Raw genomic sequence first — 15292 nt, forward strand, 5'->3', positions numbered from 1 at the left:
CGTTTCCCTGGCCTGGGCACCAGTCCGCATGCCAGGAGAGGAGGGCAGGGAGCATGTGGGTTCATCCACCTGTCGGGGGAGCGCTCCCAGCGGCCGCCGCACCTCCAGGTGGAGTTCCCAGGCTTCGCCCTGAGGAACTGACCACTCTCTTTCCCCCTCTAGCAAATCACTCTTTTAAGAAAATTGAGTTCCAGCCTCCAGAAGCCAAGAAGTTCTTCAGCACGGTGCGGAAGGAGATGGCCCTGCTGGCTACCTCACTGCCCGATGGCATCATGGTCAAGACCTTCGAGGACAGAATGGCAAGTAGCCTGGTGCGGGCCGGGCCTGGGGACCACCGGGTGCCCGAGAGGCTGCAGCCTCGGCCCCTGGGCCTGCAGGCCTGAGGGACTCCTTACGGGGCAGGACAGGCTCCGCCAGGGGAGCCACACGGCTGGCAAGAGTCCCACGCGTGTGTCTAGACCAGATGGTCCTCCTTTTAAAAGTTAAAGATCATAACGATCATCTGCCTCTTCTCTAGTTTTTGAAAAATTAGAACATTTTAGAAAACGTCATAGTTGCCTTTGACCAGTCCTCACCCTGCCACCAGGGGCCGTGACTTTAGGAGTTTCACGGGTCTCCTTCCAGGTGATCTTCTTCTATGTTTACATGTGCGTGCGTCGCCATAAACCAGACTATGTTGTAGGATCTGTTCTACATGGATAGCACATCATCATACACATCATCTATAACTTGTTGGTTTTTTTTTTTTTTTTTCCAGTCAACAGGGTAATTTTTGAGACCTACCCATGTTGATTCACACTGATGTAGGTCATTGCTTTTTAGCTACAGGACAGTCAGTATAGCCTCCTGTGGCCACGTCACACTCCATTTGCCACTTCTCTGTTTGTGACCTGGGCCCCGTGTTTTGAGTCATGCTGGTGGAGGCGTGTGAGCGCCTCCTTGTTTGTTCCAGGAATGAGCGAGCATGGTCCATCTGCCACCTTAATTGTTCAGCAGACCTTCACTGGGCCTTGCCATGTGCCAGGCACCATGCGAGACACTGAATTTGGGTCCGAGTGAGGCCTCAGCTCCAGCCCAGGCCTGGAGGAAGGGGCGAAAGGAAAGGGACCACAAAGAGAGGCACTGTTGAAATGGGCCTGCAGGCGGCCAGAAACCCCAGGGCAGGGCCAGGAGCACGTGCGTGGTCCAGGCTGCTCGAGGTTCTTAATGATGCTTTTAGTTTTCCTTGGGTTTTAGTAAAATTCCTTTTGAAAATTCCAGCCCATCTCAGCTCTGCTGACGGAAGAACTCTTTTGTTTGCTTTCAACCCAAATCTCACTCAGAGGGAAAGGGAAAGCGTGTGTTACCTTGAGCCCCGCACAGCAGCTCCAGTCCCAAGTACACGAGAGGATTCCGTCACTCCAGCTAGTCCTCGGCCCTAGCTGCCTCTCAGCTCGTTGCCCACCCGGCACGTTGCCCTGGCGATGGTCCCCCCACACCGCGACAGTCAGTGTGGATCTCTGATGTCTCTGGAGAGTCTCCTTGATGACTTACAGCCTCAGTTTCTAGTGGTCTCCCAGCATTTTCCCCGACTTCAATTCCTCTCATCCTTCTAGTTCCCTAAAAGCAAGTGCAGCCTTGCCATCCTGGAATGTTCTTTCACCTTCTGATGGGTTGTAATTGTTGCTTGCTTCACTGGGGGTGGGGGGCTGTTTTGAGGAATGCAACTTACAAGTAATGATTTATAAGAAAAAACCTGGTAGGATAAAAACCGGCTTGGAAAATCTTTTTGTGCCGCGAGTTAAAAGATGCCAAGCAGGTCTGCACAGAGATGTTTGCGTTTAGGTTCTCTGTTGCTGGCAGTGTCTGGTGTCCCGGGGGCTGCTCCTGCTGGAGCTGCACAGCGCCCTGGAAAAGGTCACATCCAGGTGCCCCGTGTGGAAGCCCACCGCCAACCTCAGCCTTCCCTCCCTCCCCCCTCCCCCCTCCTCTAGGACCTCTTCTCGGCCCTAATCAAGGGCCCCACTCGCACCCCCTACGAGGACGGCCTCTACCTGTTTGACATCCAGCTCCCCAACATCTACCCAGCCGTGCCCCCCCACTTCTGCTACCTCTCCCAGTGCAGTGGCCGTCTGAACCCCAACCTGTATGACAATGGGAAGGTGTGCGTCAGCCTCCTGGGCACCTGGATTGGAAAGGTGGGTACGGTGCCAGCACCTGCTCAGGATTGGGGGAGGCCAGTCTGGGCAGGTGTCTGGGACAGAGTTGATCGATTGCACTGTGTATGTGTTTTAGGGGACAGAGAGGTGGACGAGCAAATCCAGCCTTCTCCAGGTGCTCATCTCCATCCAAGGTACGGTGGGCGGGGCCAGGGGTGGTGACAGGGCTGCCGGAGGGCCCAGTGACTCTGGCTTTTGCATCCCCCACCTCCTGTCTGTAGCTATGGCCTCCTCTCGGGGGTTGAGATCTGGCAGGCTTGATGGGCTTCTCCTCCCGCAGGTCTAATCCTGGTGAATGAACCGTACTACAACGAAGCCGGCTTTGACAGCGACCGCGGCCTACAGGAGGGCTATGAGAACAGTCGCTGCTACAACGAGATGGCACTCATCCGCGTGGTGCAGTCCATGACCCAGCTGGTGCGGCGGCCGCCGGAGGTCTTCGAGCAGGAGATCCGGCAGCACTTCAGTGCTGGCGGCTGGCGGCTGGTGAACCGCATTGAGTCCTGGCTGGAAACCCACGCCCTGCTGGAGAGGGCCCAAGTGCTGCCCAACGGACTTCCCAAGGACAGTAGCTCGCCAGAGCCGCCAGCTGCGGCCGAGCTCTCAGACTACGGCCGAGAAGAACCTGAGGACGGAGGGCCGGCCCCCGGAGAGGCCTCCCAGGGCTCAGACTCGGAGGGCGGCGCGCAGGGCCCGGCCTTGGCCAGCAGGGACCGCACAGACCAGACTTCGGAGGCAGCGCCTGATGCCTCAGTGCCACCCAGTGTCAAACCAAAGAAGCGGAGAAAGAGCTACCGGAGCTTCTTGCCTGAGAAGAGTGGCTACCCTGACATCGGCTTCCCCCTCTTCCCGCTTTCTAAGGGTTTCATCAAGAGCATCCGGGGGGTCCTGACACAGTTCCGGGCCGCTCTGATGGAGGCGGGCATGCCCGAGAGCGTGGGGGACAAGTAGTCAGCCGGCCCTGGAGGAAGGAGCGTCGCCACGGGGAGAGGCCAGCTGCCGCCTGCTCACTCCCTCCCCTGGAACCTCCCCTCTCCCCTTTCCTCCTAGTCCCCAGCGCAGGCCCCACCCATTGCCCTCTTCTTCCCAAGGTGAGTGTGATGCTGAAGTGCAGGAAGTTTCTTGAGATGCTGCCATTTCTATGCCCAAGCAATCTTCCAGCAAGCGGGGTCCCCGTGGCAAAGAAAATCTGAACCCTGTTGCTGATTTTTCACTTGTCACCCCAGGCAGGGTGTCCCAGCACTTCCTCCCTCGCCATCTCCACCTCAGGTCGGAGGTGGGCCTTCGGCGGGGGCTGACGCGGGAGGACTCGGGGCCTAGGTGTGTGCGGACCCGCGGGACCGGACCCGCGGGACGAGTGGACGTGCCTTGCATGAAGTGTGGGTTGCTCCGGCGGTTCCCCGGTCCCCTTTGTCCTCTTCAGTCCCACTGTAGCTTCCTAGTGTCCCAGGCCCTCCTGCTGCCACCACCAACCGCCTCCTCCCTCGTCTCCCAGCACCAACACTCTCGCTTGGGAGTTGTAGCTGCCGGCACAGACTCCTGGCTCTGCTCTGGCCCATTTACACAGGAGAGCCTTCGGGCCTGTTGAACTCGCTCTCTAAGAGAGGTTGGGACCAGGCTGGGTTCAGGGTGACCCCCAGGAGAGGTGGTGGCCCTCACACGCTGACGTGGAGTGAGGACCAAGGAGCTGCTGGGAAATAAACAGCTGTAGGTGCCTTGCTCTTCCCGTCCCATGGGGCCGGGGGATGGCAGCTCTGGCTTCAAGGCCTTGCCCATCTGCTGCCCCGCTCGGCCCCATCCCAGGGCCCCGGGAGGCAGCAGCACAGACAAGGCCAGGGCAAGCGCGAGGGCCTCTCCTGTAGGCTGTGCCCCTCCCGCTATCGAATGCTAACGCTGGGAGGCGGCATATAGCTCCCTGAACACAGCGAGCCAGCCCTCTCTTCCGGAGGATGAGAGCGAGGCCCGTCAGCCCTTCACTCTCAAGCTGCAGGCTCAGTGCGGGAGAGAGGCGGCCGGCAGGCGTCTCCCTCGCAGCGATGGGCCCAGAGGTTTACACGTTTTCTAAGCGTTTGATAATGTGAATCTCCAGTTGAATAGGATGCTGTTGAGCACATTGCAGCTATGTAATTTTGGTGTATGTATGTAATATTTAAGGTTGAAAGAAAATAAATCTCAAAAGCAAAGATATTAACTCTTACTAGAAAAAAAAAAGACAAAATAAGAAGCCAAAGCATGATGCGTCTTGTCCGCCTTACGCTGGCTCCACACCTGAGCTGCCGCAACCGCGCGGCCGGCCGGCAGCAGCGCGGGGAAGGGCGGGGCCGGAGTCGGTGTCTTGTTTGAGGATCACTCCGAGTGACTGCTGGGGCTGTGCTTCCCGGTGCGTTGTTCACGTGGAGATGTGAATGCCTACTGCTTAAGATACCTGTATAAAGTGCTGTGTGATTAAACTTTTTTTTTTACTTGCATTTTTTTTTTTTTGTTTGGCTCATTATAATGTACAAAAAAGACAAGGTGGCACCATTAAACCTGCCTCTGCCATCCATCTGGCTCTGTCACCTTTCTTCCCCTCGGGGGCACCTCACACACCCTCCCCAGGGGAAGGAAAGATCCCTGTTGCTAGGGAGGCTCGAGGCATCGGCACCTTCCCCTCCCAGCCTGCTTCTGCGCCTCCGCGTCTCCTGTCAGGGGACTCACGGGGGCTGGGAGATGAGGGTCTAGAAGTTCATTGGGTCGGTGCTCTCGCCTCCGAGCAGGGCCCGTGTCCTGTTCCTTAAGAGCCACCTTTCAGCAGCGCGTCAGCAGTAGCTGTGGTCCCCAGGGGCCCGTGACTGACCAGTTGCACCCGTTCAGCTCCTTTCAGATGCTGGGGGAGCTGACTTGGCAGCACCTGGCCTGGGCTTGAAGCCAGAAGGGTTCCCCACTGTGAGCGGGTAGCATCTGGCCCACCCTGCTGCTTCCTTTTAACCCCTGCCCACCACTCCCCCACAAGGACGGGCTGGAGGAGGGCAGGGGAGGCTGAGGAGCCCTAGATTCCTCTCTGGAGGGATGACGGACTCCTTGTAAAAAGGAGACAGCTGCCTGCCATCTTGACTTCTGTTGCTCCTTGCCAGTTTTCCCCAGCGCGCCTAACTCGGAGACATTTTCTCGCTGAGACTCGCTGGCCGTGTGGCCCTGGGTAAGACACACTCGCTCCGAGCCTCAGTCTTCCCGCTTGTGCGAAGAGGCAGTTGGCTCCAGGCCAGATGTGGCATAATCATCACTGGGGCAGGGCCCCACCCCTACAAAAGCAGCCGGGACCAGCTCTGATCCTGTGCCCACCGCCAAAATGACTTCCCAGGGGCCAGTACCGTGCATTGCCCCATCCAGGAGGGACCATTGGGCATCATGTTAAATTCTAGAGCCCTGGAAGAAGCAAGATCCCACTCACCCCAACCCCTAGGATAAGGCCAGTAGGCTGGGAATGTCGCTTTATTTGGATTTGATTCAGGGGGTGGGGCTCCCAAAACAAAACGGTGGCTTCCATGCTCCTAGCCCAGCACCTCATCCTGGCCTTTGGTGGGCAGAGCCATCCTTCCCAGCCTTCTCCGGGAGTCTTCCTCCTCCTGACCCTCCACATGAGCTGTGGACAGTCCCTCCAGTCCTTGGGGGGGGGGGAGGGGGGAGGGAGGGAGGGAGGGGCCTAAGCTCAGAGTAAACCAAGTAGACAGATGAAGACACGGCAAGGCCCGTGGAGTCATAAGTGCTCTGCTGGAGGTGGCCTCTGGCTGGGTGAGGCCTGTGGCTCCAGAGAGGGTGTGGACTTTCTGCAGCCACTGACCATCCAGAAGTAGTTTGGGTGCACCTGGCCCTGCACAGCCTCGCTGATCATCAGTTCCCCATCCACGGCAAACACACCCTTCCTGTCCTTGGGTTCCAGGCGGAAAGCCACCACGGGCACATACACCAAGTGGGGACAGTCACACTCCATGTGCCTGCCTTTCTCCATGGCCAGGAAGAGGCGCAGCAGTGTGGCCCGAGACACACCTGCCCGCACGTAGAACAAATGCATAGCGCCGGCCGCACAGCGGCCCATGGGTGCAGCAAACATCTCACTGCCCAGGTGTGAGTGCAGCAGCGCCAGCACCAGCACAAAGTCCTGCTCCGGCACCACTGTCCAGTGAGAGGGCACTGCCTCCTCCAGGGGCACCAGGTGGGCGTCCACAGGGCCCTGCTGGGCCTGCGGGTCCCGAGCGGGGCAGGGGGGCATCTTGGAGGCCACCGTCGCTACAGGGAGGTAGGCCAGGGAGCCCTGGTAGGTGCGCAGGGCCGCCAGGCGCAGGAAGGTGCCCAGAGTGAACCGCATCTCGCCCAGGCGCCGAAACTTCTCACTCTCCAGATCCACATCAGCGATGAAACCCCAAGCCAGGCTGAGCACGGAGAAGAGGCGCTGCCCGGAGGCTGTCTGCAGGGACAGCAGATCCATGGGCGCCAGCAGACGGCGGCACAGCAGCCGCGTGCAGTTGGTCAGGAGGTCTTCATTGGTCACCTGCTCGTAGCTGCAGAGGGAGAAGTCAGATGGGGAGGGCAGGAGCCCTCACACGTCCTGCCCTTCCTCCTCCTGGGGAGTTGGGGCGGGCGAAGTGACACTGAGCCCCTAGGGAGTTGGCAGGAGTGACAGATGAAGCAGTCGGAGCCACGGAGAGGGCCCCAGCACGGAGGGGCCGAGGCTCCAGAGAGGAGGTCGCGGACGCTACCCCTGCGCATGCGCTAACTTACAAAAGAAAGCCTGGCGGTAGGGCGGCTCTGAGGGGAAACTGAGGCCCACTCTGGCCCTGGGCTCTCACCCGGCATAATGGTTCACAGAAGCGGCCAGTGCGTTGCCAGAGCCGGCTGGGAGGCTACACAGGGGCTTCTGGATGGCGGTCTCCCAGTCAGGCCGCTCCATGAGCCCGTTCACCACCTGTTGGAGCACAGGTGGCCTCAGCCTGGGAAGCACCCCACCCCCACGACCCAGGCCCAGCCTCCCGGTGCGGGCCTCACCTCATGCATCAACCCATCTCCAGACATGACCACCAGCGCGTCCCAAAGTCTCAGGTCCTCCGCCCGCACCAGCTCCCGGGCATGGTTCGGCCGCTCTGCGGAGAGACCAGCGCGGCTATCACGACGGGGGCTGGGCTGGGCTGGGGGTGGGGGTGTCCCTGGCTGGGGATGCTCCCTGCACCCTCGCGGGGAGACACTCACCAGTGAGCGTCAGCGTGAAGGAGACGTCGGCCTGGGCCAGCAGGGGCTGCACGTGGCTCCGGAAGAGCTGTAGGGCTTTGCCCTTGCCCCCGCGCGGATTTAACAGCACCAGCACTCGGCAGGGCCTTGGGAGCGGGTTCCGGGAGCCGCCCGCTGTAAAGACAAACCCGAACCGGCCACTAGGGGGCTGACGATCACAGCAGGGCCACTGGGGTGGAAACGCTGTGCCTGAAACCCACGGCTAACTGATCCAACAGTCTGACCAGAGGCAGCGGCCTCCAGTGGGGAGCTCCAGCGGCAGCACCGCGCTCCTCACCCGGCCAGCTTGGCTTGGCTCAGGCTCGGCCCGCTTCTGGTCTCGTCGGTAAAAGTGCTTCTCTCGGGCGTCCCCAGCCTCTCTTTTGTTCAGCTGACTCGGGCCAACCTTCCTCTCCTGGGAGCGAAAGGATCCCCCTACAGGCCTTCCCCGCCAGGCCCCCACAAACCTGCATCCATAACCTCGACCCGTGGCCCCCGCTGTCGGGGCGCTGTCCGCCGCGGCGGCTCCTGCCTTCAACTCCTTATCGGTGCTGCCCAGGCGGGCGTCTTGGTGCCGGCTGTGGGGCTCGCCCTCCTCGCCCGGAGCCGGGGCTGTAGGGGCACCCGCGTCATTCCCTGCGGTTGGCGGATCTGAGGGAGAGGAGACAGCGCTGGTGGAGTCCGCAGCGGCGCCCTGAGGTGGGGGGGCGCCCTGCTAGGTCCTGGGACCACGCGCGGGGAGCCGCGCCTCCGGCATCGCCTAGTTTTCCGAGGTCCAGGGAGCCGAGGTCCAGTGCCACCAAGGGCGCTCCCGTCCTGGGACTGAGCTCCCACCCCCAGACGCAAAGGGTCTCTTCCTGAGGGGCTTTCTTTCCTGGGGCCTCGGGTTTCCGGCCCGACGATGAGTCAGAGCCCCGTGGCTCTCTCCGGGGCATCAGGTCCTCACCCCCTGGGCGCTGCCAGGGGGAGGGGAGTCCAGTTGCGTGAAAATCACAGAACGTGAGTGGACATCGCAGGGCGCGAAGTCCGGGGCGAGCGATCCCCGCCCCGAAACAGCCGGGTCGCCGTGTCCTCTACCCTGAGCTCCGGAGCGGCTGGAGTCGCCGCGCGCGCCTCTGAGGACCAGGCTCTGCGGCGCCGCGCGCAGCGCTCGTGGGAGCAGCGCCGGAGTCGCGCAAGAGCTGAGCCGGAGCCCGGCCGCCAGCCGCCGCCTCCCTCGGCCGGAGCCGAGTGGGCGCGGAGGCCATGCGGTGCACAGCAGTTCCCCCGACCGCCCAGGAGCCACGCACGGCGAGAGGACAGGGCAGGCGGCCAGCCCTACCCAGTCGGTCTGCTTTGCTGGGGAAGCGCCACCTCCGTTCCCCACAGTGGCCTAGGGCTGAACGCAGCTCTTCCCGGGCTCAACCTCGCATCTGAGGGACAACAGGAGCGCCGGGCAAACGCTGACTGCACGGCCTCGCTGTCTCCAGCCTCAAACTTTTGTCTCAACTTCGGGGAGGGACCTGTGCCTCGCCGCCGGGCCTGGCCACGCCCCGCGCTCCCGGCGTTTGCGGGGGAGGACCCCGCGCCCGGCACGGCTGGAGCCCGCCTGTCCCCGACCTCACCGCGCCGCCCCCCCGCACGGTCAGCGCCCACGGCTCGGCCACGCGCAGCCCTTTGGCTGGGTCCCGGGACCCAGAGAGTAGGAGACCGGCGGAAGGCGGCGCCGCGGCCCGGCAGGAGAGGTGGAGGCCGTTGGCGAGGCGCGGAGCCCCAGGCCCGGCCACGAGCGGCGCGCCGCGAGCGCAGCGTCCCGGGCGCGCGAGGGTGAACGCGCAGCGCAGGCCGAGGCGCGGGCCCCACGCAATGTCGTCGCGGCGCCCAAAGTCGGAGCGGCCCCCGGGTGGGACTCCGGGCACGCGTGGCTCAGGGCCCCAGGCAGGCCCTCGGCTGTCCCTGGACGCTGCGACCTTCCGCCCCGGGGTCTCCTGGCAGAACTGGCCCCGCTGCCGGCTCCGGGCAAGCAGCGGCCGCTTTGCGCGCCCCGCCTCATCCCACCCGGATTTCGAGGCCCAGACCCCGCCAGGCGCCCCCCGCTCCGTGCCGGGGCGTCTCTCCAGCCGCTCCATGTTCTCCCCCAGAGAGTTATTTTTAGCCTCCCGACCAAGCAGCTCTGCAGAGCAGCCACCGAGCCTGAGGCAACCAGGCGAGCGGTCCCGGGGAGGGCGGGCGACCGGCGCCGGGGGATGCGGTCCCGAGGAGGGATCCTTGTCAAGAACCTCAAAAGTTGGATCCTTTTCGCAGAGGACAACATCGAGGCTCGCCTGGGCCAGAGAAGCTGCTCCGCAGCGGGCGATCCAGGCCCACGCACCTGAGAGGAGCTTGGCGGTGTAAACAGGCCTAGGGGTCCCCATCCGCATTGGGCAGCCAAGCGTCGGGGGCGTGTCCTCCGCCGCCCCCACTGGCTCTGTGGGAAGATGCAAACGGGCCCGGACTCGTGTATCGGTGCTTGTGTGACAAACATATCGCCGGCAAGTAAGTGTCCGACCTGAACTTGTCCGCGACCAACTCGAGTAAACTCCCTGGGGGGTTGTTGGCGGCGACCCAGAGGAGGAATTTACCAAGGCGGACTTGGCGACCTGACCAGGTAGGGCCAAAGTTAGGAAAAACCAAACCACTGTAGGAGGCTGAGGTGGTACAGGCCCAGGCTGCAAAGTGCTCACGCGCCCACACCTGCCCCCACCGACACCCGCTCACAACTCTCTCTTCCCATCGCCTCAAGTCGAGAAGAGGCAGGTCTCTGCGGCCCCGGTAACTCGGGCGCGCCTCCGCCGCGTCTCCTCTTACAGAGGACCCAGGCGGCCCGGCCCCGTTTCCCAACATCTGGGGGGGCGGGGTGGAGGAGGGCGGGGCCCGTGTGTCCCCACGTGGAGGGGAGGGGCAGGCTGGGACGCGTTGGCCTGGCACGCGTCCGGGTGGTGGCCACCTCCGCCCTGCGTGGCCCCCGGGCAGCCCTGGCTGGGGCCTGAGCGTCCCTAGCGTGTTCCGGGGAAGGTGACTCAGAGACGCTTTCACGGGTCGAGAAACTATGCGAAACTAGGAAGCGGGGGCAGGGCGGCATCGCCCTCTCTCAGGGCCGCGGCGTGTGTCCGCCGAGGTCTGATCTTGAACCTACAGGCCCCCAACCACAACCCCCAGGAATCCGACGCCGGGAGGGGAGCGCGGCAATGCAGCCGCAGTGCCGCGGTCACGCGACGCGGGGACTCAAGCGCCTGCCGGGAGGAGGGGGCTCCTTGCGGGAGCCGGGGCTCGATCCCTCTCCTCCCCCTCCTCCTGCCAGGACTCCGGTCAAAGTCGGGGCTTTGGCGCCTAGAAGACGCGGGACTCGGGCGGGGTGCTCCCCGAGATCTCAGTCTTGGAGTGAGGGTGCGGCGGAGACCTCCAGGGCAGCCTCCCCCTTCTCCCCCGCTCGGGAGGGCACGTCTTCCATCAGTCCTGAAAAGCCCGCTGCCTTAAACCTCAGAGTCTGGTGGGAAACTGAGGCCCTCGGGAAAGGAAGACCTGCCTGTGCACGAGCCCGCAGGGAGAAAGCCCACCTGCCACTGGGTCCCTCCGCCTCCCAGCGGCCCGGGCTGGAGCCCCAGGGGTCGTGGGGCCCGGACGGGGGCGGGGTTGACTGGAAATCGAGCGACGAGGGAGGCGGCGCAGCCTGCTGGGTTCATTATCCAGCCTCCGGGGGCCCAGTGGGAGGGAGGTGAAGGGCCGAGCCCTCTGGCCCGGTTCCAGTCTGCACAATGGCTCCTCTGTCCTCCCAGCGGCCTCGCCCCCGCCCCCACCCCCACGGCCCCTGCTCTGCCCTCCTCATTCTTGTCCGTCACCTCCCCACTCCAGGCTGCCTCCCTCCAGGCCCATGCCGCCCTCCAGCCCCTCTCTAAAGAGCTTTATTTCATCTCCAGAAACAACTCATCAGCATCCCTGGCCCAAGAGACAGGATTGAGCAAGAACAAGATGCTTTGCCCCTTTTGATAACTGGGGAACTGAAACCCTGAGAGGTGAAAGGTCTAGCCTAAGCCACTGAGCCAGTTCCCGACAGAGCTGAGAAGCAAAAACAGGTCCCAACCCCCAGGCTAAGAGGCCCAGCTGACCCCAGGCTTCTAGCTGATATCTGAGTATCTGTCAGCTGGGTGGGTTGCTTGCAACCCGAAGAAGAAGCAACTGGAAGCCCTCTCCAGGCTTCATCATGCAGGTTCTGATTAAGCAACTAGCTGCTGTGGCCAAGGGCCTCTGGAGTCAGGCTTGATCAGTGCTGATCGCCAACCGGCAGGTAACACCTGTCTCCCAGGTGAAAGAGACTGCCTTTCCATCTCCCCCAGCCACCCTCCTTCCTCCTTGAGGGCAGCCTTCCCAGGTGGACACACCTGAGAACCCCCTTTTTTTTTTCTTCTTCAAAGAAAGAAAGCAGGCATTCACTGGGCCTGGTCCGGCTCTCTGGACACTTGGAGCCAAGGCCGCCAGATGGCAAATGACTTGCTTTTATTAGGGGAGGCTTCCTGCCATCTCACTTATTCCTGAGGTTTTCAGCTCCCAAGTTGAACTGGAGGACCTCGAGGCCTCCCTTGACCTCAAGTCCTTTCTGCCTGGGAGGCTGCAAGAGCAGGGGAAGGGAGGTATCCAGCCCTGCAGACTGTGTTGTTGTTGTTTCTTTAATGTATTTTTTTGTTTGGTTGGTTTTGGTTGCTGTTGTTTTAGCCACGCCGCGTGGCCTGTGGGATCATAGTCCCCTGACCAGGGATCGAACCCCTGTCCCCTGCACTGGAAGCATGGAATCTTAACCACTGGACCACAGTTTGCAGGGATGTCCTGCAAACTGTTTTTAAGACTTGTGTTCTGGGAAAGCCCCAGATGTGGTTTTCCATCCTGAGATCCTGGCGACTGTGCCAGGCATTGAGGGTGGCTGGCTGGGCATGGAGGAGCGTACCACACGTGGCCATCCAGGAGAGCAGACTGGTCACACAAGATTCTTGGCTGCTTGCAGGGAATGTTCCGAGCTTCTGTCTCCGCGGTGGTTCAGCCGCTCTGGGTGTGGTGGAGTGAGCCTAACTCTACCTCTTGCGTGGCCTGCTTCTCCTCACGGGCGTCCTCGCCAGGGCTGGGAACCAAAGTCTCTTCTGGGCCTCTGGGCTCTGCCTGCTACACACCCTCACCTGCAGGCCTGCTGAGAGGGACACATCCCTTTCAGGGAAATTCGCCTCACCCACTTCACTCATTTCAGCTGCCTGCCCGGCATCTGAAGGCATTGGTATTAGTTTCCTGGTATCGTCATAACAAGGTACCACAAACTGGGTGGCTTAACAGAAATTTACTGCGTCACTGTTCTCAAGAAACCCAAGATTAAGATGTTGGTAGGGTCGGTTCCTTCTGAGCGCTGTGAGGGGGAGTCTGTTCCGAGCTGCTCTCCTAGCTTCTGGTGGTTGGCTGGCAAACTTTGGTGTTGCTTGACCTGTACATGCATCACCCAGACTCTGCCTTCATCACCACATGGCCCTCTTCCCTTGTGAAAGATCTGGCTGAGATTTGTTCTTTTGGGGTCTGCATTCTCTTCTGGTGGGCATGTTCTTTTTTGAAAGCAAATTACTCTGGGAGGGAAAACCAATAAGTGATTAGGACTCTAGTGTGAATGGAGGTATCCATTTTAAACTAAAAAATCTAACAATACTGGGTGTCCCCAAAGAGGACAACAGTGCACGCTCGTGTGGGTGTCGCAGGAAAGGTGTCTGGGAGCTGGACCTGCCCGCCTCCGCTGTTGGGAGGAATTGTTTATATCTGCGCTGGCTGCCGGGTGGCTTTGCCCAGGCTTGTACACTGCCCCGGCTACCTTGACGTTCAGATCTTATCTCACACCTTGGCTTATGGCATCTCTGGCATCCTGAGCAGATGCGTTTATTCCCCAGTCCTCGGAAGAACAAAGCTGAGTTTTGTGTTAGTGTACTGGGTTCCCAGTGCTGCACCAATTTATTATCCTGCAGTACTGAAGGTCAGAAGTTTAAAACGGATTGACAGGGCTGTGCTGTCTTCCTGTTCTAGCTTCTAGAGACCTGCATTCCTCGGTTCAGGACCCCTTCCTTCACCTCCAAAGGTGGCAGTATAGCATCTTCAGGTCTCTGTCTGACTTTTGCTTCTGCTGTCACATCTCTGAGTTTGACCTTTCTCCCTCCCTCTTACAGGGAGTCTGTGATGTCTGGGATGGCATTGACCCCACCTGGCTAACCAAGGATAATCTCCCCATTCAAGAGCCTTAACTTAATAGCATCTGCAAAATCTCTTTTGCCATTTAAGGTAACATATTCATGGGTCCCAAGGATTATGACGCAGCCGTCTTTGGGGGGCTGTTATTTTGCTAACCACAGTTGGGTAGGAAAAGTCTGGGAGCCATGTCCTTACTTGGCTACAGAACCTTCGTTCAGCATTCCTCACCTCCCCCGTGCTACCAACTGAACACAAACCAGGAACTTAGTTTCCCCCAAATAAGCATTTGTCGTGGTGGGACCACCGAGAACACTCTTGCTGAGGTCATCGACGCCTGATTCTGTAGACTTTTTGGTCTTTGACTCATTCGGCAGAGGCCCCTGCAAAGAAAGCTGGTTTCCATTTTTTTTTTTTTTTAATTACCCAGGAGGGAAAAAAGAGAGAAATTGACATCTTCACTAAATGTAGTAATTATAGGTTTGCAAATGACTTTTCACCTGAGGAAGGGGTGGGGAGCAGACCAGCCCATCCATTTCCAGCCTGGCAGGAAGGGCTTACCACAGGGCGCAGCCTGCTGGGTATTACACAAAATGTGCGGTCTGCTCAGCTCCTGTCATGTGACCCGACCGTCCAGCTACTTCTGTCCTCTGCGGTAAGGCTGGACCAGGCCAGCCACATGGAGAACCGTGGCTAGAACCTTCCACAGGCTCCCGCTGACATCAGCTCTGGTTTGGGCCCAGCATGGGCTCTGGCCTGGTCTCCAGCGCCCAAGTCCCCCATCCTGGATACTTGTGAGGGGAGAGGTGAGCCCCTTCTGAGGCTGCATCCAGTCCCCACCCCACCCAACCGTGCTTTCTAATCACTTACTCATTTATACTGGCTTATACTGGTTCGGAGACACTGTGTAACTGGTGAAGAGAAGCCATCAGCCACGTGCCAAACTGCTTTGGGGGCTTTGGGTGATTCCCAAAAGGAGAACTTCTGGGAAGCAGGAAGAGGCACCCGGCCCCCCTACGGTCGGTCGGGGGGCAGCAGGAAAGCTGAGCCGCTTTTATCTGGTAGTAGCCTGGCGGCCAGACCGAGGGGATGGGTGTGTCACAGTTTTCCGGGGGCTTTTGTTGCGCAATGTTTTCCACTTTCACATCTCTCTGAAGCTAAGCTATGTCCTTGGGTTGTTCCCAAAGCAAACAGACAGCGGGCTGGACACAGTGCATTTGCGCTAATGGTCTAGGGTGGTTTCCTGGTACCTGCGGATGGATCCCTTCCTCTGAGCAAAGGTGAAGTCCTAGCTCACCCGCTCCGGAGATGCTCACTCCGCCTTGGGAACGCCCTTTCGAGGCGCCCTGCTGGCCCCTGGTGGCCACCTGGGGATGCCTCCCTCTCTCATCTTTTATCCAAAGGGTGCAGCCACTCAGGCCTCCTCCGCAGAAGCCAATTTGTTGGAGGCAAAAGAGGGGCCGGCGCGCTTCTTTGCCAAGCTGCAAAGAGAGGGAGCCTGGAGTGGGCTTGCCTGCCCGATGTTCATCAGCCACACCCTGCGAGTAGAAATTCCCCTTTCCTGGAGGCTGGCCTCCTGAAGGTCAAACCCTTCGATTCTTTCCAGACACAACCTTGGTAGTTTAAGTAAT

At 60.4% G+C, this 15292-nt stretch overlaps 3 protein-coding genes across 8 annotated transcripts in view; 2 read left to right on the top strand and 1 right to left on the bottom strand.

Moving 5' to 3' along the window:
• The window catches only part of UBE2O (ubiquitin conjugating enzyme E2 O), a 57096-nt gene extending 52430 nt beyond the window's left edge, over positions 1-4666 (top strand). For both annotated transcript variants that reach the window (XM_059048023.2, XM_059048024.2), the window contains exons 15-18: positions 163-299; positions 1974-2177; positions 2275-2332; positions 2479-4666. In XM_059048023.2, the coding sequence (XP_058904006.1) occupies positions 163-299; positions 1974-2177; positions 2275-2332; positions 2479-3149 (1070 nt within the window). In that variant the 3' untranslated portion in view covers positions 3150-4666. The remainder of the gene's footprint in view (positions 1-162; positions 300-1973; positions 2178-2274; positions 2333-2478) is intronic.
• A 985-nt stretch (positions 4667-5651) lies between these two features.
• SPHK1 (sphingosine kinase 1) lies at positions 5652-9813 on the bottom strand. Of its 3 annotated transcripts, none has more exons than XM_067021287.1 (6): positions 9698-9813; positions 7907-8090; positions 7422-7574; positions 7221-7315; positions 7025-7140; positions 5652-6736 (listed from the first exon to the last, which is right to left on the bottom strand). In XM_067021287.1, the coding sequence occupies exons 2-6, from the start codon at positions 7914-7916 to the stop codon at positions 5935-5937; spliced, it is 1176 nt and encodes a 391-aa protein (XP_066877388.1). In that variant the 5' UTR covers positions 7917-8090; positions 9698-9813; the 3' UTR covers positions 5652-5934. The 3 variants fall into 3 exon arrangements, with proteins under 3 accessions (XP_066877388.1, XP_066877387.1, XP_066877389.1); XM_067021286.1 differs by lacking the exon at positions 9698-9813 and adding an exon at positions 8761-8968; XM_067021288.1 differs by lacking the exon at positions 9698-9813 and adding an exon at positions 8386-8891.
• The window catches only part of PRPSAP1 (phosphoribosyl pyrophosphate synthetase associated protein 1), a 51966-nt gene continuing 46271 nt past the window's right edge, over positions 9598-15292 (top strand). Inside the window, exon 1 of one of the 3 annotated variants that reach the window (XM_067021290.1) lies at positions 9598-9953. The gene's annotated coding sequence lies outside the window, so the exon portion shown is untranslated. Of the gene's footprint in view, positions 10066-15292 lie in introns of all 3 variants that reach the window. The other 2 variants (XM_059048109.2, XM_067021289.1) reach the window with 2 other exon arrangements.

Source organism: Kogia breviceps, chromosome 19 (genome assembly GCF_026419965.1).
Source record: "Kogia breviceps isolate mKogBre1 chromosome 19, mKogBre1 haplotype 1, whole genome shotgun sequence".
Lineage (NCBI taxonomy): Eukaryota > Metazoa > Chordata > Mammalia > Artiodactyla > Physeteridae > Kogia > Kogia breviceps.